At 42.1% G+C, this 25,184-nt stretch overlaps 1 protein-coding gene across 2 annotated transcripts in view; it reads right to left on the minus strand.

The window, feature by feature from the left end:
- Positions 1-25,184, minus strand: part of ABCC4 (ATP binding cassette subfamily C member 4 (PEL blood group)) — a 1,668,368-nt gene that overhangs the window by 281,042 nt on the left and 1,362,142 nt on the right. For both annotated transcript variants that reach the window (XM_086934802.1, XM_086934803.1), the window contains exon 26: positions 20,559-20,714. In XM_086934802.1, the coding sequence (XP_086790928.1) occupies positions 20,559-20,714 (156 nt within the window). The remainder of the gene's footprint in view (positions 1-20,558; positions 20,715-25,184) is intronic.

Consider the following 25,184-nt stretch of genomic DNA (forward strand, 5'->3'; position numbering starts at 1 on the left):
CCTACCTGCTCTTCTCAGTACTGCTGCAATATATTTAATTGGAGAGTATCTGCACTTCTTTAATTTGAAAGGAAACGTGCTTGCTCTTCTCAGTACTGCTGCAATATATTTAATTGGAGAGTACCTGCACTTCTTAAATTTTAAAGGAAGCCTACCTGCTCTTCTCAGTACTGCTGCAATATATTTAATTGGAGAGTACCTGCACTTCTTTAATTTGAAAGGAAACGTGCTTGCTCTTCTCAGTACTGCTGCAATATATTTAATTGGAGAGTACCTGCACTTCTTAAATTTGAAAGGAAGCCTACCTGCTCTTCTCAGTACTGCTGCAATATATTTAATTGGAGAGTATCTGCACTTCTTTAATTTGAAAGGAAGAGTGCCTGCTTTTTTCAGTACTGCTGCAATATATTTAATTAGAGAGTACCTGCACTTCTTTAATTTGAAAGGAAGCCTACCTGCTCTTCTCAGTACTGCTGCAATATATTTAATTGGAGAGTATCTGCACTTCTTTAATTTGAAAGGAAGCCTACCTGCTCTTCTCAGTACTGCTGCAATATATTTAATTGGAGAGTACCTGCACTTCTTTAATTTGAAAGGAAACGTGCTTGCTCTTCTCAGTACTGCTGCAATATATTTAATTGGAGAGTACCTGCACTTCTTAAATTTTAAAGGAAGCCTACCTGCTCTTCTCAGTACTGCTGCAATACATTTAATTGGAGAGTACATGCACTTCTTTAATTTGAAAGGAAGAGTGCCTGCTCTTCTCAGTACTGCTGCAATACATTTAATTGGAGAGTACCTGCATTTTTTTAATTGAAAGGAAGCATACCTGCTCTTCTCAGTACTGCTGCAATATATTTAATTGAAGAGTACCGTCACTTCTTTAATTTGAAAGGAAGAGTACCTGCTCTTATCAGTACTGCTGCAATATATTTAATTGGAGAGTACCTGCACTTCTCAGGAGCAAACAGGTACTCTACAAAGTGAGTACCTGCACTTCGATATTTCCATTTACAGCACTGCTTTAGGTGGATGTAATGTAATAATCCAGCTAGGGCTTTTGAATCCGTTGTAATTTGTGTAATACGAATCGGGGAGGACAAAGGTACAGGCTGTTAGCATAACCTTCTCTTGATATGTCGTTTCTGTTGGTAGCCAAGGTTATTGAAAAAATGAGTTAGTGATCGCATTGTGTAGCAAACGCTAATGCAATTTATATTAATATTTAGGTCGATAGTAGTCTCTTACGCCCCTTGATGTTGCTGGATGGGTCTCTAGTTCTTTGAAAGATATTATTGTGAGCTAGAGGTGAGTCATGCATAGCAGGCAACATCCTCAGAGTTGAACAGATGAATAGTCCCCAACGTTGTCGGCGTTGACAATAAGTGCCGGTGAACACAGGCAAAAGGTAAGCACTGTATTAATGAAATGTAATGGTATTTTATATCCAGGGCTTTGCATGGGTTGAAAAAGTTGGGTGGGTCCTATATAATTATGAGTGTGGCTTAAAAACATAAACTAAAAATTCCTACAGAGTGCCAACCTACCCACACATGTGCATAGAATCCCAGCTGCAACAGGCACTTGTGATCATTGTTTTGTACACTTCCCAGAAAGGCCAAGGTTTGGATAACCACGTATTCCGAACACCTTTTTACCTCACTGACAGGCACTGTGAGAAACTCACACTGCTTTCAGGCACAACTCAATTGTGCCTAGTTGAAAACACCTGGATTCGATTAATTTCAAATCTGGGGTCACCACATACACAAGAGGGTCACCTTCACATGGTAACTCACATATGGTGACTTATCCTGTTACACCTTCCACTATATTTGTCCACGGTATGTTGTCTAATGACTCCAAAGCAATGGCGAAAAGGAAACACAAGAGAGGACTGCCCAGTGCTGATCATGGTCAGAGGTCTGTAATGTCTCAGGTCTGTAGGATAGTAATTCCATGTGATCTTTCACTTGCTCAAGGACCAACACATTCAAGGCCCCCTCATCATGCTAAGTAGGCAACCAGACCAGTGAACCTTATTACAGACCTACAGGATTTTTTTAAAATGTAAAGTTAGTGCAGTTCAATAAAACTCAGGATTAGCCCATCAATTCCAGGAGTCTTACTTCTCTCCATTTCCACGAAGACTCCTTCTTTCTCCTTGCTAGTAAATGGGGACTCCATTTGCTCTTTTATGTCCATGGACAAATCCAGGAGTTTGACCCTGGTTAAGTGTACTTTAATTAGTCTGGGTCAAACGTTTTTCATGGTGAATAGAGAAGAACAATTTACTTACCTTCGGTAAAATCTAGCTGGTGGATACTCTAAACGCAGAATTCTAACAGAACATTCCCCAGGCATCAGACTGGATGCCTCTCTGGTGTGCTACGATGCGTGACTACAGCGGAGCAGGTGTTTTTTGAGTGTGCAATAAGTGAGTGAAAAAAGTGGTTAAAAATAGCTTTGTTATATTCCCAAAAATGTTAATGGTGGAAAACTAGGCACTGATAAAAACAAGTGTGTTGAATGTTTCAATAACTGGTTAAATTGACCAGGTATTTCCTACTGCGAAAAGGAAAAATTGATCAACATGTTTCTGCCTCATAACGCTTATAGCAAAGCATTCATCAGGACCAGCACATCACAGCGGTATGCGCACGCTAAGGCGTACCCTAACCTGTGGTGGAAAAAAACGAATAAACTCACTTTTGTTGTTGAGCCTTCAGGATTTCTGAAAGCTGTAAGTATCTGTGGAAATAAAGAGACAAATGAACAGACAAAACAAGTTACATAGCACGTAATACATGATAGCTCAAGTACTTGGAAATGTTCATGAGTTGCCTAACCTCATGCCGTTGCTTAGTGCTCCTCAAGGTGCAGCAATTGGATTTATCACTAACAAGCTATAGTGCAGTGTCAGTGACAGTGATATGTGGATATTTAGCACTAACACGTCATGCTGTTCAAATGCTCTGATGGCATGCCAGGATCTTTGATTGTATGGCACCAGAACATGAGTAAGGAAAAGCGTGCTTAAAATTCCTGCACGCCTACACAGGTGTTACTGGTAAGTGACTAGTAGAAACAGTGAACATGACTCTAAATTCGAGGCACGATAAGTGGTAAGACTGGTGATGCAAGTGGATAAGCAGATTAATCACAGGGGTAAAAACAGTGCTTACGTGAAGTATTCAATAACCTCACAACATGGGTCCCGGTGGGGGGCGGTGGCTTATAGACACACGCTGTAAGCGTTAGAAAACAAAGAACACCATGTTACATATAAAATGGCCAATGTATTACCTTAGTTTGTTGTAGAGCTCGTAACTCCACTCACTTCGTCAAAGACACGCGCCCGTAGGGCACCTGCATACTCCCTTCCATGGACCCTGAGGATGCCATGGGGTCCGCTCGAGGAGCTTTTGAAGATAGTGACCAGTCAGGAAACCAGAGTGTTGTGTGCGTCACACGCCTCTGTCTCGTGGCGTGGGAATGTCTTTAATGCAAAACATGCCAAGAAAGGCTGCAAAGCTCACCTTCGAGTGAATGGGGAAGCAATTGAATATCAGAAAAGCTTTATTGAGATGGTAGATTGCAAAATTCCGACCTACCACATGAATATTAAAGAGTTAGGTCCATTGAGACCCCATTGGTAATCGCTAAATGTGTCACAGACACATTAGTATATTTCATTTTGCAAATTGCTAATTGCAAGTCGCTAAAAATCACAATTTGTGAGTTGCAAAATTAAATGGTCATAAATCTGGTCCTAATTCAATGAATCCAGCTATAATAGTCGAATTAGACAATGGCCTCTTTTGTAGACCCAGGAAATGGATCTGTACAGGGCCCGGTTAAACCTTTGGATGGTTTGGGCTCTCCATTAGAAACATCTGGCAGATCACGCTCGGGGAGAGATGTGGCACAATGGCCAGAGCGGCTGACTCCAGAGCACGTGGCTCACGGTTTGATAACCAGCGCTGATGGCAGCTCAGCTCAGCGTCATGAGGGCAATAGCTCACTTACTCTCCCCGACGGCTCTCAGCATCTTGAAACCGTTAAGGGGGTGATATGTTCATGCATTACAAATATGAATTATTACTATATTGGGCATGGAGATGACTTATAGCTGCGATGGTTTGATGAATAGATAGAACAAGTCCACCTAGGTCGGCGATCCAAGTTATTCATTCATTTGCTTGAGACTATTTTGACAGATATTAAGGATTTTAATCAGTCCCATTCAAAGGAAATTGTAGCTATACACAAGAAATTGGTAAAAGTTGAGGAAACTGAGGCTCAGATGTATGTTAGATACAAGGAAGCTAAAAAGTGAACACCTGATTTGAAGAATAAGTTTGTTTCTCTGAATAAAGACACTCAGAAAGAATCTTGGCTTCCTACTGGGTAAAATTTAGAATTTGGAAAACCTTCCCAGGCATTCTAATTTACAATCTGTGGGCATTCCAGAAGGCAGAGAAAATCAAGAGACCTAAAAAAATCCAGCTCGGTTGATTGAAGCCTTGGTTAAGTCACATATCCTCAAAGACTTTTCAAGTGATCTGTCAATCATGAGGGCACATTGGATTCCTGCATTGCTTGCTCATAATTTAATATATCCACGTACTATTCTTGCAAATTTTGCCGACTTTAGATTTAAGGAGCAGGTCCTCCCTACAGCGATTAAGAAAAAGTAATTTCTAATTGCAGAGAATCAGCAGTTTTGTATTTATTCTGATATGCCAATTTCAGCAGCAAAACATTGATAGAACTTTCAAGGCTTTGTAATACCGGTTAAACCAGCGGGCTTCCTTAGTCCAACAGTCAAAGCTTGGAGTACTTGTTAAGGGGAAGTTTAATCTCTGTCATCTGTAAGAAAAGACCAGGTTTTGCTATCAAGAATCCAAAGTTCATGAGTGGTACTTAGATGTATAGTACCTCATTTGATTCAAGTGGTGAAGATCTTGTTTATATGGTTAATTTTGTCTCTGTTTTTCTGGGTTAATTTGAGTGTTACTATTCATCTGGGTGTGGTGTATGGGCCTTTATCTTCTTCGTCTTCATATATTGTGTTGATTAGTTCCACATTGTGTTGTTGAGTGTGGAGTGAGAGCGAGGGCCTCTATTCCACTTTGGAGAGAAAGGAGTGCCGTTAGGTGCTATGACATGGCACCAATTAAAGCCACAGTTGGTGTAGGGAGTAAGATGGGCAATTCCCCCTAAAGGGGTCTGAGTGAGCAGGGGGACTTGGAACTGGAGGCAGGGGTCACGGGGTTCAGCAGTAGCCCAAAATTAACAGGTTAGTAGTTCAGAGTAGGTTAGATAGTACACAAGGCACACAAAGTAAGGTAAGTGAGTAGGTGTAGTGTCTTTTTCCTATTTCAAGCCCTCAAAGTGGTAATGGGGTTGGGATCAACAGCTGCTTTAAACCTTTCCATGCGTCGGACGGCCCCCGTCCGTCCATTGTCACGGTGGGCATGTGCGTCGGATGGGCGGGGGACCGTCCGAATTGCGCACGCTTGGAATTCGCCAGCACCTCGGGGGAATTCCACGCGCGTTCAAGGGGTTAAAGTTATGACATCTACTATAAAGGATCTTTTACAATGGTGCATTTTAATTAAAATTATCATTTGCAATGCCAATGGCCTACTGAATGGGCACAACTTTAGTTTAATGATGAATTGACAGGAGACACACTTTAAATCTAATAAATCTAACATAATGATTCCAAGAAGGTTTTATCATGTGTTATTTATCATCAGGGGCTGCGATAAGGGGGTTGGCAATTTATTTATCATCTAATATCAGTTGGCATATTCCAGATGTTAAGAGAGATCACTAGGAAAGGTGGATATGGCTTAAAGTTCATGTAGATGGGTCCAGTTTTAATTTTATCAATTACTGGAACATTGGAATGTTGGGAGCTCCATTGCAGACAATGGAGTGCTTCCTGCTTCTATGGGCCGGTAAAGGCCAGCAGAGCAACATTCCAATGTTTTACAAAGGCTTCTTGCCTACCGAGCCGTCAACAACTATGGACCTACCTATTTGCAAAAACGGGTCTCGATATCCTGTTCCACCAGATCCCTGAGATCCAATGACCTCCGCCTCCTGATCTCGCCCCGTTTCAGATTGTCTAGAACCGGAGGCAGAGGTTTCAGTGTCATTGCTGCCAGACTGTGGAACTCCCTTCCACTTGAGCTGAGGTTCTGTCCTTCCGAAACAATCTTCCGAGCCAAACTTAAAACCTGGCTCTTCTCTGGACTCTAGTCTCTACTCCATTTTCTCTCTTCACTCCCCCTCTCCCTTGGCAAACCCTGGATTTTAGCGCCGGGACACCCCTTCGGGGGTAGCTGTGCGCTCTATAAACTCCATAAAATAAAATAAATAAAATAAACTCGAGCTTCGAGAAGCCATTGTTTTATTTGTTAGAACATTCTGCCCTCTAGTGGCAGAATATTCTAATAGCCTTATAGCCCTTTGTAGCAGGGCTATACCGGCTAGTAAAGTCCCGTCCCTTGTTTAAGTCCCTAGCCTTCGGCTCAGGCCTGTAACGAGAAAGAGGGCCTTTAATAGCCGTTATAGCCAACTACGGTGGGCTATAAGGCTATATTATAGTCCCATTGAGGATGAGATAGAGTCCTTAAGGAATTTTATAAACTTTCTATGGACTCACTGGGACCTTTAATTTTCGGGGGCAACATTATTATTCTACACATTTTAAATTGGACACTTCAAACAGAACAAAAAGATAGCTGAAGCCCAAAACTGAACTGCAGGATAATTAGAAAGCCTAAAGCAGAACTATGCATTAGTGGATTCCTGGCATTTAGATCATCCTGTTTTTTACAATGTACTTGTTTTTTCACGTTGATTTAACTCTGCATCACAAATATATAATTTTTTTAGTTTCACAATCGATAAGTAATGGCTCAAAGGCTATTTGGCCTACTCTTTTTCAGATCACTCCATTGTCTCTGAGGAAGTTAAATTAGATGTTCAGCTGAGGGATAGATGCGGATGGCAATTTTCCAAAGTATTATTAGCTGAGCAGACCTGGTTGGAGGAAACCAGAGGCTTTATTAAAAAATCATTTCAATGAAATCAGAATTCAGCCCCTTCATTTGTAGTTTGAAAGACTTTTAAAGCTACATTTAGGGGGCAGGTGAAGGCCTATAAATCTAAGTTAAATAGGGCATACTCCCTAAGAATAGTGGAGTTGCAGATTGCTCCGGATATGGCTAGAGCAGTCACTGTGGTTTTAGATCCTAAGTTCGATGATCAAAAGAGGAAAAGAAAGGGTGAGCTAGCTGCAGCAACACAAAATCTTTGGGATTTATTTTTGGTTGAAGAAATTTGTAACCAAAAAACATTTCAGCAAAAAAACATATGAGGAGAGCCAACAGATTGATAAACTTCTTACTTGATCCTTCAAGATTAGGAAGAACAATAAATCAACTTGTGAGATTTTTAACCCAGTTATCAAAGCTTGAACATCTAAAGGCAAGTAAATTGCTGAGATTTTCTAATATCGGTTTAAAGATATTTATGTGAAAATAAGATAATGTTTCTCCTGCTAATCTTGAGCAATATTTTAGCTCATTTGATCTAACCAGTTTGACAGAGATTGAAAATAATAGTATGGCTGTGAAAATCACAACTTTAGAGTTAGAGAAGTCTCTAAAAGATATGTATAATGCAAAAGTATCTGGCAATGATGTAATTCAGATTGAGGTGTGTAAAGAATTTGCTACTCAACTACTTCCATTTTTAACTGACGTGTTTAACCAAATTATGTTGGGAATTGATATCGCCCACTTTTTTAAGGAATCAGATTTGGTGAGTTTTCCTAAGAAAGACAAGCCAATTCCTAATTTCAACTCTTATTGACCAATAAGCCTGTTAAATGGCAATTATCAATTGTTGACAAAAGTTTTGGCAGCACAAATAAAGCCAGTTGTGCAAGAAATTATCTATAAAGATCAGAATGGCTTTTTACCATCAAGATCGATGGCTGCATCAGCTTCAAATGGCTGCATTGATGATCGATGCCTAGAAGGCTTATGCGTTTGTGAACTGGGAGGATTTCTTTTTTATTTTAGCAACATTTGGCATCCCTTGTCAATTTTTAAGAGGGATTCAGAATATGTTTCAAGGTGCTGAAGCTAGAATATTGATAAACATGAAAGAGTTAGGTTCATTCATAATTGAAAGAGGCTGCCCTATGCCTCTGATTTATTTCTTACTTGTTTTATTGAGCCTTTAGCAGTTGGAATTCATATAAAGGCTTCAGTAGCTCCACCACTAGAGGGACTGGCAATAAAAACAAAACCTTTTTGCTGTAGATATTATCTTGTATTTGAAAGCTGGAAAAAGCTAATATTCAAGGAGCCCTGCAGGAAATTCAAGAATTCACAGGGTGATATAGGGTTATAAAATTAATCATTAAAAACTGAGCTTTTTTTTTTTTTTTTTTTTAAAGAAGAGACAGAACAACCGGCCCCTAACGTCCAATTCGTTACCTGGGGATTGTTGTAACATCCAACTTTTCTGATTTGTTTCATCTTAATTATTCAACTACAGTAAAGAAAGTAAAAGAGTTGTTGAATAGACGTACTATACATTAAACATCACTTGATGTATCTCTTTAATTAAAAGGTTGATTTTATCATTGTTTAATCTCTTTTTGCCAACGTCTCAAATAAAAATCAATAGCTGTTATTGTACAGAAGCTGATTCACTTAAAAAAATATTTATATGGAATAAAAACTTCCTAGAGTCCAACTTTCAGTTTTACAATTAGATCAGGGTGGATTGTCCCTACCTCACCTGTTTATTATGAGGCATCTCTTTTCGACTCTCTCGTAAGACGTATGCAAGAAATGGAATCTCTGGATATTTTTTTATTGATTCAAATGTTGAGAGAATCCAAACTTGGGGGCAGATTAGGATTGCGTTTTTTCTGCATCCTCCGGGCCGGCGGAAGCCACCGCCGGCCCGGAGGATGCGGAAAAACCGCAGCGGACCCACCAAAGACCCACCGCCACATTAGGATGGCTGGTGGGTCCCAGTTTCTGTCCGCAGCTTTTCCGCCGCGGTTGGCTTACAACCGTGGCGGAAAAGCCCTAATATGGTGGCGGTGTCTCTCAGACACTGCCAGCCATATTAGGATGCCCAAAAAGAAATGCTTTTCCACGGTGGGTTTTTCGCCGTGGAAAAGCATACGGAGCTTCACTGCGGGGGCCCGTTGCAGGCCCCCGGGGTGAAGGGGGTGTGGGGGGTGCACATGGGGTGTACCTATGGTACCCCCCTGCATTTGTCTGCAGTAATCAGCAGGCACCGCGCGGTGCCTGCCGCTTTCTGCATACAAATGCAATGTATACATTTTTAACATTGCGGCGGGTGCAGCTTGAAGCCGCACCCGCCGCAATGTTAAAAATAGAGGATGTGACCGCCAGGGTGGCGGTCACATCCTAATTGGACAGGAGGGAACTTCGCAGGCCATGCGGAGGTTCCCTCCTCCACGATGGTCGTGGACGGACTCAAGTCCGTCCGCGATCATAATGAGCCCCTTAAATTGCAGGCTTTTTTTGCTAAGCTTCCGAAAAAGTTTAGATATAGAGGGGCTTATTACGATGTTGGTTGGAGTTGCCTCCGACCGACACCGTAGCGGGCTTGGGCCTGACAGATCCGGGTTACGATGCGACCAAACACTGTTCGGTCTGGCAATCCCATTTCTCTATGGGAGCTTGTGTTACAGCCATAAACCGACTCTCATAAAGAAACAGGTGTGTGTGTGTAAAAGCCAACACCCTGTGGCAAACACCCAATGGTGCCTGCCACACCGTGCATGTTATGTTATGTTATATGGAGTTTTGTAGCGCGCTCAATTACTACTGGAGTATCCTGGCGCGGAATGAGAGATACTAGAGGCCAGAATTTAGAAAAGAAGAGCAGAGCTTAAAACGCCAGTTTAAACAGATGGGTCTTAAGTGCTTTCTTAAAAAGTACGTAATTCGGGTTGGAACGGAGGGCCAAGGGAAGAGAGTTCCAGGCAGTTGCAGCTTTGACAGCAATGGACTGGCCTCCTAAACGGGAGGGCTGAAAGCGTGGAAACGCCAACCGATATTGGGTGGCGGAGCGCAAGGGCCGATTGGGAAGATAGCAGGAGAAACGTTTCCTCAGATTAAGAGGGCCCTGATAGTAGATGGCTCTGTGGTCAAAGGTAAGTGTCTTGAAGATAATTTGTTGCGCAACTGGAAGCCAGTGCAGGCTGCACAAATGGTGCCGGACGCTAGTTCGCCTGGAGATGTTAAACAGGTGCCTGGCAGTCGCATTTTGAATTATCTGGAGACGATTGATCAAGTAGGCCGGAGAGCCGCTCAGCAGAGCATTAGCATAATCAAGACATGAGAGAATAAGCGCTCTAGCCACTGTTCCTCTCGCTGTTTTGGGAAGAAGAGGAACATTTTTTCATAGAGCCTTAAGAGTGCCGAAACAACCACAAGTGAGTTTCCTAATGTGGGCCTCAAATTTTAAGTCTTCCCCAAACCACACCCCCAGACTTTTAACTGGGATGTTAACAGAGCTAGGGAGTGGGTAGCCAGCAGGCCATAACGATTCTCTTAAGTGTGGTGGAAACTGCCCATAGAGAAGGATTTCAGTCATGTCTTCATTACATTTCAAATGGGCGGAGGCCAACCAATTAAACACAGAAGAAAGACAAGTCTGTATCATAGCAGTGTCCAGGTCCACCCCAGGCCAGGTACACAGCAGCTGTGTGTCGTCTGCATAGGCTATTATTTTGGCGCCCAGTTGTTCGGCCAAAATAATCAGGGAGGGCAAATATATATTAAATAACAGCGGACTCAGAGTTGAACCCTGGGGCACCCCAGTTGAAAGAGGCTTGGCTGATGATGAAAAAGGAGGTAGCCAGACCTGCTGAGACCGAAAGGAAAGGAAAGAAGTCAGCCACTCAAGAGCCAAACCAGTGACACCAATGGCTGACAGACGAGAGAGAGAAGAAGCTGATGGGGTACCGTATTGAACGCGGCAGAGAGGTCCAACAATATTAGAGCCGCTCTGCCGCCAATGTCCAAACAGTCCCTGATGGCCTCCGAGATTTCAACCTAAGCCGATTCCGTGCTGTGGGCTGCACGGAATCCGGACTGAGCATGGTACCCACTCGGCTATCAACCGTAGACGTGGAGGCAAGGGGATCCTGCTAGGGGCCCCCAAAGTCGCTTTCCGACAACCTTTCCATGTCGGAATAGTCAGCACGGAAAGTCTGTAGAAAACCAACATTGTAATCCCAATGGCAGAAACTCCATCCATAGGCGATTACAGTGTGTTTCCAAACAGCCAGAATACATCAAGAGCCGCTCGAACCGTGTCGGAATGACCAGCCGGTTCACGCTCCAACTGCCGACATCGTAATTCGGCAGTTGGACACAAACCGACTGGGTTGGTCGGAAAGCCTTCAACCGCGGACAGAAATTTCCAGACTAGTGGTCGGAGGCTTTCCGACCGACATCGTAATCAGCCTTAAGGTCTTATATTCAACGGAGGCTTGTATTTGACAATTCTTCAGGTTATGAAGTGTCCACCGTCATGATTTTATGTCCCTGAAGGATTGTTAATAAATGGATCTAGCCATCTCCAAGTCTTGTTTGAAAATGTGGAATGCCCAGGGGTTTTGCTTTATAGGTGATTTTATTATTAGCCAAAGGAGGAGAACCTAGGGGGAAATTGCTTTCCAGTTTGGGGAAAATGTCATCCACTTCTTTTAAGCTTTCTGTAGGTATATGTATTTTTGGCAGCTAATTAGACAGGAATGACAGGTAGGACTTGTGCAGTGCTTAACACCTTGGCTGCTAGGGAGATTTTTCTCCTGTGCTGGAAAATCCCTAATGCTATATATTCATGACGAGCTCAGCTCGTCATAAGCACACGACCAGTGTACTGCATGACGAGCTGAGCTCGTCATGAGCAGGGAAGGGGTTAAGCTATTGGTAAAGAACAAACTGGGTGGGGTGGTAATCAGTATAGGGTTTTGCACTAATATTCGTCTTCAGCATTGATTCCTGAATTTTTAGATACAATTTATAGGGATACCAACTGCAGGATTACACCACGCAAATGGCAAATTATCTAGGATATGTGATATAAACCCTGTAGGGCGACTCATTTTGAAAGAATGGCTTGCCTTTTAAGATGGATTGCATGTTATACTCCTAAAGGCCCCATAGAATGTTTACAGCAATTCCAGGGCACTGTTTTATATGTCAAATGAATGTTCCTGTGGGTTGAGTTCATATGTTTTTTTTTACACGCACTGTACTTTATGCTTTCTGGGTTGAGATGTTTCAAGAGTTAAGGAAAATGATTGGATCCTCAATTAGAATGGGGCAACATTAGTATTATTTGGGTAGTCATGTAATTTAAATATATTAAGCAAACATGTCCAACATTTTATTTGTATTGCCATGGAAATCAAAAGCTGTACCTACTATGAAATACTTTGGACATACTATGGAATACTGGTCATGAAGGTGACTTGAATTAGATCAGTTGGATATTCATATGCATGTGGACATCAGCAATTTGGATGGTTTTTGATTGTTCCGAGCACTATGCACATTGTTAATTAGTCTACTAATGTATCTCAATTTTGGACTTTTGTTTTTGTTTTTATTTGAAGAGAATCTCTGGTGAGAAGCATGGATATGTTATTATGTTTGCTATGCTACAGCACCTTAAACACAGGCTGATCAGTGATAATAACTTCTTCTAGGTTTTCAAGTCGTATAAAAGCTTATTAGTCTTAACATACCCAATTTATATTAGGTAGGTTTGAGTTGGAAATGTAGCATGATATATATGCATCATTTTCTAGCCCACTGCACTTTTTGAATGAATTTTATTGTATTTAATGTTATCAATATAAGATTTTTAAAGTTGTGATCCAGCACTTTAAAGTTTATTATGGATACTGTTCTCATGGTTAATATGCGATCTGACATGTTTTTTATTGATGATTATTTCATGGAAGGATATTGATTCATCGGCTAGAAGATGTATAAAATGTTTTTGATTAAATTTGTTTACTGAAGAGTTTTTATGTGTATATCTTGGGCTACTCAATAAAAAGATATAAATAAAAAGAAGCTCCATTTATAGTTTCCTGTATAGTTTCTTTCTATCCATCCCAATCATTTTTTGCTGGTATATTCCACTTTATGCCTCCTTTTTCAGGAGTTATGCCAACATCACCCTGACTTGTCACCTCTTCTACAAAATTTTTGCCAAGAAGACATATAGCAATGCTCATGTAATCAGAACTATACTTCCCTAAGTTGACCCTTTTGGTCTGGGGTCATCCATAAAATTTTCCAAAGTCTGTTTAACTCTACAGTTTAGCAGTCTATCTTCAGTAAATGCCTTTTCACTTCTGTAATCCAATTCTCAGAAGCTTTCCTCCCACTCCAATTATCTTTCCAACGTAAGGTTCGGGATCATCATCTTCATTATCTCCCATTCATCAGCCCTTGTCAGTATAATCCTCCAGTATGTGTCAAAGTAATCTGTCAATGTATTTATTATTGATGGTATGACCATTTTATTTGGTAGTGCCTCAACTCTGAGCCACCATGGAAGACTACAAGGTCCTTGCTAACTTGAAGAATAAGTATCAAAGGAAAGTGGTCTGACATGCTTCAACTAATATGGTCTATTGGTGTGCAATTTATGCATAACTCTTTATTTTTTAAATATATTTTGATTAGCATTTTTAAGCATTTCATGTCATCACAATAGTAATCAGAATGCATCAGAGGAGAAAACCTATTTCTTACAGCTTCCACCTTTACATTTGTCGACACAGTTGGAGGAACGAGGTCTCACACTTTGTGTAATAAACTTCCCTGTAAATAGCATATGCAGGTTTCCTCTTACTCTTACACAGAAAAGGTGTGCAGGGTTTGTGTCCGTAACATAACATTACATGTGTATTTGTAAAAGCTCACCTTCACCACTAAGGGTATCTTGGCGCTGAATACCATATGTTTGATGTCTATACTTTGATAATTCGTGCAGGGGGTACTTGGTTACCAATTATGTAGAAAATTGTGTTGTTAATATTCAAGTTTTAACAATACAAATGAACATGAAAGAAATAAAACCCAAAGGAAGTGGCTGGGGAGGCTGTGCATTTACAAAATTATTATTCTGGTTCAACTCATTACAGTGTCATTATCTTGTTATGGGGTTCCTAAAGTGGCTGGGGTATACACAACTTGGCTAGGGGGCCAGAAGTGGGGCAGAATCCCCTCTTTCTTGAGGGTAGTCAGTGTTTAATTAATGACTGGCATTTAATATACGTTGCATGGGAATCACCTGGCTTCTTTATTCTTGGCCTAGATCCTGTATGAGTTGCTCCTGTTCACAGATGTGAGTGCTCCTTGCTAATTCAGGGCCATTCCCTCTGTCTGTCTTCCGGGTGCAGCAGTTTGTCCATTCTCCGGTTCATCATTACTGTCTGTGAAATCTTCCTCCCTGCCTATTTCTGGGTGAATACATCCATGTTACTAGGACTTCCGTCCATAAGTCTGCTATGGGTCTAATTTGTACCCCTCTAGCCTCCTCTCTGGTCAGTGGCCTTTCTTCAGCTTTCGCATAGTTTGTGACGTTTTTCCTCCAGGTCTGTACCCTCGGGATTTTTGCCTCTTCGCTAATGCTAGTGCAGGTCTATGAACTGTGTACCAACCTTTTGCAAGGACAGTCTTGGGAATAACCCCAAAACTCATGCTTCTAAGGTACAGGCAAGGGGCCGTCGAAGGGCTGTCCTCAGGGCTTCAACTATGCCTTCCCAGTAGGGTCTCAGAGTTGGACAATACCACACAATATGTATGAAGTCGGCGTCCAGTTGGCCACATCCGGGGCATGATCGAGGTTTGCCTCCATATACCACCTGGAGTCTGTGCGGTGTCATGTATATCATGTGCATGTGGTTGAATTGTACATACTTTATCCTTGTGTTTCTAGAGATCTTTCATGTTGAGGCTAAAATTCTCCTCCACTCAGGGTCTGTCAATTCCCGTTCCAGAATCTTTTCCTATTTGTCGCGGAGGGTCAACAGTGGGGGGCGTACCATTGCTGCAAGGTCTTTATAAATCCATGTTACCAGGTGTCTACTCGATCCAATAGCTGCAGGACCGCATGTGTTGTGGGTTCCATTCTGTCTTCCACCCACAGTTCTCTAAATGTCTGTACCAGCGCTTTATATGTAAGAAACTGACCGGTGGGATATTGTGTTGTTCTGTCAGGTTTTCCAATGGTATCAGGGCGCCCTGCTGATAGCAATTGCCGACTGTAATAAGTCCTGCGTCTATCCAAGTCCTTATTTGTCCCATAGTGAAATGTACAGGAGGCTCACCAGCGGCAGCACAGGTGCATATAGGTTTCTTCCTTTTTTCTTTGATACGCACTCGCACCAGCCCTTCAGTGCAATGGAGAGTAGTGTCCCTGGGTTTTGGGAGCCATCCGAGGAGCAAGTAAGCAAGTTATTAAGGTCCCATCTTTCAATGTGAGCCCAATTGCTTCGAGACTTTCTCTATTGACCCCTCCAGCCCATCTCACAATCCATTGGAGCTGTGAGGCCTGGTAGTATAACTCAAAATCTGGGACTCCAAATCCTTCCTCCTCCATGGGTCATCCGAGTATGGCCAACGATACTCTCCTGTGGCCATCATCCCAGATTAAATCTCGTACCAGTGCGTACAGCTGTTTAAACCATGTGGATGGCACCTCCACAGAGAGGTTCCCCCAAAAAATACAGTAACCTTGGGAACATGGCCATTTTAGTGAACACTATTCTGGCAATCACTGGCAATTTAAGGAAAAACGAAAAGGTGACACAAGCCTTCAGCCATCGAATAGCCTTCCCCAAGTTAGCCTCTTAAAAGTCCTCCAACTGATGGAAGATCTGTATTCCCAAATACTTGAAAGTGGTGGGTAATCATATCGAATCTGAGGGGAAATCTAGTGGCTTTACCCCTCCTGCGGAGATAGGGAAGATATAAATCTTGGATTTGTTAACACATAGGCCAGACACTACCTCAAAGGCCTCCAAGCATGCCATGGCATTTTTAACGACCCCTAATCCCATCTTGTAAATATATAAGTATGTCATCCACATAAAGCAAGATAACATGTCCGCGCCCATCCATCATTATACCAGTGCCCCTGCATTCCCGTCTGAACAATTCTGCCAGGTGTTTGATAGCCAGTGCAAACAGCAATTGAGAAAGCATATATCCCTGTCTCGTGCCCCTGCAGATCTCCTATTGCGGGGAATGCATGTTGCCCGTTTTGACCTCCGGTGTTGGTGCAGTGTATGGCAGATTAACCCATTTGACTCAGTTCTGTCCTAGCCTCATCTGCAACATGACTGCAAAAACATAGAACCATCTAACTGTGTCACAAGCCTTCATGAGGTCAACTGACATCAATAGCGCATTCATGTTCTGGAGAGCCTATGGATGATGCATGACATGGTAGAGATTCAGAGATGTGTAGGCGCAGATATGAATCCACTTTGGTCCTCATGTATGAGGCACCGCATGTGGGAGAGTAGGCGAAGTGCCAGGACCTTACTAAGAATTTTAAAGTAATTTATGTATAACTCTTAATTAATGAAAAATTACCTTCTACAGGACCCATGGTAACGAGAATAGAAGAAGAAGAATTTGCATGCCTTGTCTGCCAAGCAACCACGATATGAAGCAGCCCTACGATGTTTGCAATTTGCAGGGTGCGCCTGTTCTCATGTTTAAGTCTTTAGGGGAAATCTATCCTTCACAACATGCATCAACCATTTATAGTACCCCACCAGCACCACAGGGATCCACAACCACATCATCAGGCCTAATAATATAGAGAAGAAGGATACATTGTTCATGTTTGGGCGTAAGCATTCAGCAGACATATGGCTATCATTTATCCAGCTCATGATACAGTACAATGTACATCCCTTCTTGGTCTTTCTGTACCAATAATGACCTAAGAGGGATGTTACCATTTATACATATAGATACCCCCTCAATTAGGATGAATAAGAAAATTGAAAACATTTGGTTCCTTCTTGTAGCCAATTACTTGTGTTGCTCTGCAGTGAGGTAGTTCTACAGCAAAAAGGCTATCCTCTTATTCTGTCATAATAAATAAATATTACACTACCCTAGTCTTAGTGTGGTAGTTAAGTCACCTAATATTCCATGGAGTTATCTTTACAAAACTGATCATAGTGGAACATAAAATCCTGATTCATTCCATCCAACAACTTGCCCTCGTTCAGGCTTCCCATGTTGGATTTAGCCAATCCGATCTGTTTGTGTCATCCATGTTTGTCTGTCATTCATACTCTTTCACCATACATACAAATGCAACCAAATAACCCCTAACAAAAAAGTCCAGACATCAGCGAAAAAAGTTTACACTTATCTGAGCTAAAGCGCAGTCTATACTCTCTACTGCATACCACCCTGTTGAAAGATATCTATACCTACATGTGAACATTTTCAACTAGTAACTTTACACTCGCAAATTAGGCTCCATTCAAAAGGTGGAAAGATGTTAGACTACACTTTGTAATAAATGAACACTTGTAAAGTCTGGTGAACAGCCCCAAGCAGTAAATTTACAAAAAAGTGTAAAAGTAAATGTACAAGTGTAGATTTACTAATGTGTAAATGAATCTTTGTGACTAGCTCCCACAGTGTCTATCTTGTGTACAAATGCCTAACACTCTGATGGCTTTCCGAAGGTCAGCAATTGAAAGTCTAGGATGAACTACCAGAGTCTCGGTGGATGATTGGCACCCATTGGAGCTCATGTTTCCTGTTGCATTTGCATATTGGGCAATCGTGTTCACCTGAGTTGCTTTACCAGTATTAACTCTCACCATTTTTTCAGATGGACCACAGTCTTATAATTGTTTGATGGATCTGGTGTGGCCCAGACATGAATGACATTTCAGTCCAATGACTATCCCTAGTAAGCAAATTCGGCACCAAAACAGTTTCTAGCCATAGTGCAGTGTCCCATGCAGGGAGAGAAAAAGGAGAGCACTCTATTCTAGTTGCACTCTCTTTCAAGGCAATCCAAGTCTCACCCCAGGCTTTTTACTTATTCGCCTCTACAGAAGAAGCACACTCCTTCGAACTAATTTGTGGTCAACAGGGCACACACACAACACTCAGGGAACACCTTAACTTCCCTAGTACACATGGCCTTCTAGTTCCCACCTTTGTTACCTCGAACCATTCAAAGTGTCCTGGAAGGTGGCAGACCATTTCAGCTTTTTTTATCACCCTTGAGTATTGACAGTTCTACACAGCTCTGCAAGAGCCATAACCATCTTCAGGCCTCTGAGTCTTTCCACACAGGCTCAAGCTCCCCAGTCCACAACAAGTTGCTCACTTCAGTCTCAGGCCTTCTTACCACTTTTACCTAGAGGCTCTTTACCGTTCTCAGAGTTCAAGCACGCTGCAAATCCTCTATGCTCTCAAAGCAACAAGGCAGCCACCATGTGTAACTTCTTTGTATACCGCCTTCAGCACTCCCAATGAGAGATATGTGGGCAGGTAGTGGGGGGCGCCTAAGTATGAGATAATACAGCGGTGGTAATCTGATTTTAGAATCTTGTTATTTTGAGAGTCGGATGGTCAATATGCAGTAGGATTAAATCAAAATTATTAAGGCCCTAGTGGAGCTGAGGAGTACATGTCCAATTGTCCATTTTGTATTCCAGGCCCCACCCCTATTTACTTACAAAAACTTGCATGGTTGTGGTGAGTTAAGGAGACATCTACCTGCTTCTCAGGGTAGGTTTTTTGGGATTTGTAATGTTATGTTATCAGTGACTTCCATGATCATGAGCCGGCAGATATCTCCAGGTTCTTGAGTAAGCACAAGTGTGTATCAGCTTACCAGCTTGAGTAGGTAGAATGGATAATTTATGGCCACTGCATCTCTCTCAACTTAACCTGGGGAGAATAGTTGATAGGCACTTAACAGAAAAAGTAAGGCATTTTGGTTTATTGTTGTGACTTCTGGAAACCTTTCACTGTAAGTACACACACACAAGAAGAAATCAACACTGCATTTAGACGCTCGCTCAGGATCTGGTTCTTTCGCTAATCCTTGAATCCTGTTTACTAGTTTTTCCTTTTCTTGGGCGGACCTTTCTCTACAGCTTCACTCACACCAAGAAATCTATAGTGTAAAAGAGCTTTACAAATTATTTTAACATAGTATAACACTGTCATTCTTAAGTTTTAATGAAAGCTGATGTTAGTGCAGAATCAAAATCTACTATCAAAGCAAATGTGAATGTTAAAAATGATGATAACAGTCAATGTTATAGAGTACTTTTTTTTAACAATCCCTATATGCCTAATCTTTGCACCAAAATTCTGCTGTTCAATGAGGGTTCTGTTTTTAGATGTTGTCATTGCACATGAATATGTGAAGTTAATTTATTTTCCAAGGTTGAGTTAAGCCTCTGTAACTAGTTTGTTATAAAACTATGGCCATTGTTCAATTCCACGGCTCCCTGTGTATCCTGAAATCTTTTACCCTGTCTCTTCCTCTGAAAGTACTGAGAACAATTAAAGCACAAGTTACTTACCTTCGGTAACGATATATCTGTAAGAAACAGTAGTTAGTGTTAGATTCCTTACCTGAGAACAATTAAATTATATATCATCCGAACTGTTTATATTGGGAAAAATCAACTCTGTGATTTATGATGTTGTTTGTGGGGAGGGGAGACTTTGAGAACTCACTTAAATACTTAAAGGCATGTGCTGCATTTGGCTAGAAATGCACCAGCAATTTATTGACATCTTTAAAGCCAAAGACAGATTATAACAAAATATTATACACAAATCAACATAACACAATTTAACCATAACAGAAAAAACACAATAAAGCACTGAAAACAGAAAGCAACACAACAACCACAGTAAAGTGCAACATCGCATTACAGCAATACATCATAAAACAGCACAAAAAACAACACAATGCATCCCCACCAAAACATTGAGAAATATTCTTGCTGTAAAAGTTGCTTGGACCAAGCACTGCATTACTTATCACCACGGGCATGTTTTAGAGCCCTTTAAAAAACTATTTGTGATCCGCCTCCCTTATCATTTGAAAGCTAGTTTTGAGAGGGAGCAACCTTCACGTCTAAAAAAGGCTGTGGTAGCTCAATTGATGAAAACCACTCTTTAAACCTCAACACGCCCAACCATTTCTGACTTTTTCTTTTTGCTTAGAGTTTTAGATAGATACGGGAGCGGCCAATTTTAGGAATTTTTCTTGCTTCGGCAGAGGGCAACCCTGTTTGTTATGTGCTATCTGTAGTTTACCTTTTGTAAAAGTGGCACTGAGCTTTTAAATCACGCAACAAACTATTGAAGAAAAAGTATAAAAACAACATTACAGAAAACAATTCAAAATTTTGAAGGCAAGCAAATAAACTGACTTATTACCTGAGGTATGATCGATATTTTTTTCCGCAAGTCATGGAGTCCAAGTTCTGATATCAGAACTTTATCGATCCAAATTTTCCCTTCAGGTTCAGCAAGTCGAAAAAGGGCCGAAATCAGGGAGCTTTTACCAGCGCCCGTTCTTCCCACAATTCCAACCTGCAAAATGTACCACGTGTTCATTATTAACTGAAGAAACGTGAAAAACAAATCTATCATATTCAAAAAGAGGCAAATAGTTAGAAGTCTATCAAAGGGGTGGAGCTAGGATGTGATGTCATTTAAATAAAAAAACAAAAAGCAACAAAAAATAGATGTATGATCACCGAAAATATAATGATTAAATGAATATGATATCAAGTTATTTTCAAAGCATATAAAAGAAAGTGGGTATTGCTGTTGAATTTTCAGAAAAGATGAATTATTATTCTACTTTCTGATGTGTGTGCTGTTTGTAAGGGAGCTAAGAGGATTAGGGTGCAGGGAAAGATGCAGAGGCCTTTGGAAAGGAAGGAAATGGAGTTAGTGCCAGTTAAAACAATAACAGTAGCCCTAGTAGATGGGTTACACAAGGAAAACTAAAATAAACCATGATGAAAACAATATTAGGGATAACAACAAAGTGGAGAAACAAGGTATACGTCAACAGTGGAGGAATGGAAAAGAGTATATAGGATCCATAACAAACAATGATATAAATATAGCTGAGATTTAAAGAAGTTTGAAAAGATATGGAAGGTTTTGATTAAAACAACACAAGTAGAAGAGCTATGGGAACAAATCAAGTTAAGTAAATCATCACATTATGATATTGCTGAGTACTTCAAGAGGACATAATTAAATGTGAAGGGACAAAATCAATTATTATTGTCCTCAACTGCACATTTAAAGCCATACTGAAGCTGTATATATATTTATGAGAAGGCAGTGAAAATAAATGTGGCCTAATAAAACCTTATTTGTTTCAACTGTACTAATGAACTTACCTTTGCTAACACCTTATCTAGTAGAGATTCTATCTAGCTGCAGATTCCTCACCTTAGAATTATACCAAGGTATCAGACTGGATCCAGAAACTTTTCGTGAGCAGCACCCTTCACTGCCGATGGTGGCATCATTCGGTTTCGTGTGGTGTCGTCCATGCTGGGCATGATGTATGCAGGGCCTATATATAGGGGCCACCACACCGCAGTGACCATCTGTTTCTTTTTGCAACTTTCCACACCAGGATCGTGGAACACGAAGAAAACTGACCACTGGTGTGGAAAACTAGGGCCCTGAAAGGGGAACAACCATGACCATAGAAATCTATATGCAGGATAGGAAGGGTAGGTGAATCAGTAAGGATCTAAGGCTAGATAGAGTCTCTGCCGGATAAGGCATTACCAAAGGTAAGTAACTTGTTCAACTGCAGATTCCTCACCTTAGAATAGATACCCAAGCAATACCTACTCAGATGTGGGTCTGCAAAATATTTTCACACTAAAAAGTCCTGAAGGACTGAATGGTCAAAGTGCCCATCCATACAGAACTGAATGTCCAGGTAGTAGTGCTTGGAAAACGTGTACAGAGATGCTCCTGTTGCTGACTGACAGCTGTCCAGGACCAGAACTCTGTGTCCTAACAAAATGGTAGCTGGCCTGGCTCTGGAGGAATGAGCATGCAAACTCTTGGGGTGTTGCTTTTTGGTTAGTGGTAGCAGGTTTCAATGTAGAGTATGATCCATTGGGAAATGGTACGTTTCTTGGCCCGACATACCTTACGAAAAGTTCATTGTCCTCCTGGAACGGTCTTGTGCAGTCCAGGTAGAACAACAAAGCCCCCTATTGGGTCCTGCCTGTAGAGACTTTCTCCTTTCTTAGAAAGATACGGCAGAGCGTACAAAGAAGGCAAAGTGGTGGACTGGCCTATGCGCAATGGGGTGACTACCTTCAACAAAGATGCTCGAGTCCGAAGGACCAGTTTGTCGGGGGAAAAGGAGATGTAGGAAGGCAGAAAGGACAGTGTATGTAGCCCACTGACCATTTGTGTAGATGTATTTGCCACCAGAAAGGTCGTCTTGATGGTGAGGAGCTTAACAGGAAAAAGTGAAGCAGCTGAAAGGGAGTGCACGTTAAGAAAGTAAGAACCAAGTTTATTTATTTATTTATTTTTCAAAAACCTTCATTGAAGATTTAGACACAGCAGAGGTACAGAGTTACACCATGGCACAATAATATGCAGTACGAAATGTTATACAAAGTCAAGGACAACCGTTTACATGCACAACAATCAATGACATCAATGAAATAGATCGGAATCCCACCAAAAGCAAAGCGGAGAAGTTATCAGGGAAGGCACCACACCTAAAAAAGGGGGAGAGGATGGAGTAGGGGGCGAAAGGGAAGCAGAGAGGAGGAGACTTGTGGGCCTGCACCGGCAACCGCCATGGGCGGAGCACCAGCAGGGGTTGCGGGGGAGATCGTCGAGTGCTAGGAAGTGTGACTTAGAAGATAGGAGACAAGCGAACCCCAGATATCTAGTGGACGGGATCTAGCGGGCATTAAGTCCCAGAATTCGGACAGGAGAGTCTGGGAAGCATCCTCAAACCAAAGGGACACCTTCGGTGTGGGTCGGTGACCCCAGCACATGGAAACCCTGCGTCGCACAAGGACTAGCAGCATAGCAATCAGTCTGCAGGAGGCATTTGGGCAAAATTTGACAAAGCCTAAGAGGCAAAACAGAGGGTCAGGGGGGAGCGGAAATGAAGTGATGTCAGAAATAATAGCGCATGCCTCACGCCAATAAGCGGAGACCTTGGGGCATAGCCAGGCAAGGTGGGCAAAGTCGGCCGCAGGCGCAGAGCAGAGCAGAGCAGGCATCTATCACTGGTAATGAGGCCCATTTTGTGCAGTTGCATGGGGGTCCGGTAGAGCCTGTGGAGATATTTAAAGTGGATAAGGCGCAGTTGAAAGTTAGGGGAGAGGCGTTTAATCTGGGTGCAGCAGTACAGCCAGTCGGCCTGGGATATGGTAATATCTAGTTCCGTCTCCCATGCCGCGCGCACCCTGCCAGTGGAGATGGAGAAGGCCGCCAGCGTGGTAGCATAGATTCTGGTAATCAATTTATGTGGAGAGGAGGATGTATAAAGGAAGTTGAGAGTAACCATCGAGGGGGGGGGGGGCTGGGAGAAAGAGGGATGGAGCTTCCTACAGACCACCCTTAACTGGTAATAAAGCAAAGTGTCGAGAGGGCCAGAGTCAGCAGCAAATGTGTAGAATTTGTTCTCAGGGTAAAGATCAGACACAGTGGAAAGCCCGAGATGAGTGGCATGTTTCGCCATCCCTGAAGATTGAAGAGGAGGAAAAGCCTGGTGTTGAGCAATAGGCATCGCAGCCGTGGAGAGCATGTCTGGGCCCGAGATTTTCCGGAGCCCCTCCCAAGCTCAGCGTAGGGTCTCGACTGTGTCCATCTCAGCACGCGGAGGCCACCCCGGGGCAAATAAAGTGGTAAAGAGCGGCCAAGGGTCAGCCAGGTCAGCCTCGACAGCAACATGGGGCTGAAACAGAGTGGGGTGGAGCCAGAAATGGAGAAAGCTGGCCTGGGCGCTAAGGGCATAGAGTTTAAAATCAGGGGCGCCAAGACCATAGCACGACATAGGAAGCGTTAAGAGATTATATGCAATCCTGGGTTGCTGGCCAGCCCAGATCAGAGCAATCACCAAAGAACAGAGTCTACAAAAAAAATGAGCAGTGAGGGGGAGGGGAATATTCACAAACAGATAAAGGAACTTTAGGAGCACCACCATCTTGGCAATGGATATGCATCCGGCTAGAGAAAGTGGCAAACAACTCCAAAGAGGAATCTTAGATTCCAGCCAATCCACCTCACAAGCGAAGTTGACCCTCCAGAGCTCATCAACATCCCTACTAAGCTAAATCCCAAGATACCTGGTGGGCTCAGTCGCCCACACAAAAGGATATTCAGGTCAAATGGTGTAGTGGCATCGGTGAGAGGAAATAACACGGATTTACTCCAGTTGACCTGGATGCCAGAATAGCCATCAAAACGTATCACCTCACGGGGATGTATGTCGTTACAACGCATACTTTTACAACGCATACCTTTACAACGCATTTTTTACACTGCAACATCCATTACAACGTATTCCATTACAACGCATGCCATTACAACAAATTCTTTGAAACTACCTTTACAACACATTCCACTACAACGCATACTACATTTACAACACATACCATTACAATGCATACCATTACATTGCATGTATGGTAAGTATTGGATAGTGTAGGGGTAAAAATTACTATTCTAACTCCAGGGGGTGCAGCAGTAGGGTAAGTGTTGGATAGTGTAGGGGTAAAAACTACTATTCTAACTCCAGGGGGTGCAACAGTAGGGTAAGTGTTGGATAGTGTGGTATGCGTTGTAACGGTATGCGTTGTAATTACTGCGTTGTAATGACATGCGTTGTAGTGGTATGCGTTGTAGTGACATGCGTTGTATTGGTTGCGTTGTAAAGGTATGCGTTTAATAGATGTTGCGTTGTAAAAGTTTTGTTGTAAAGGTAGTGCGTTGTAAAAGTTGCGTTGTAAGTGTTGTTTCCGCCTCACGGGTCAGAGGGTTGAGATT

Source organism: Lissotriton vulgaris, chromosome 8, assembly GCF_964263255.1.
Source record: "Lissotriton vulgaris chromosome 8, aLisVul1.2, whole genome shotgun sequence".
NCBI lineage: Eukaryota > Metazoa > Chordata > Amphibia > Caudata > Salamandridae > Lissotriton > Lissotriton vulgaris.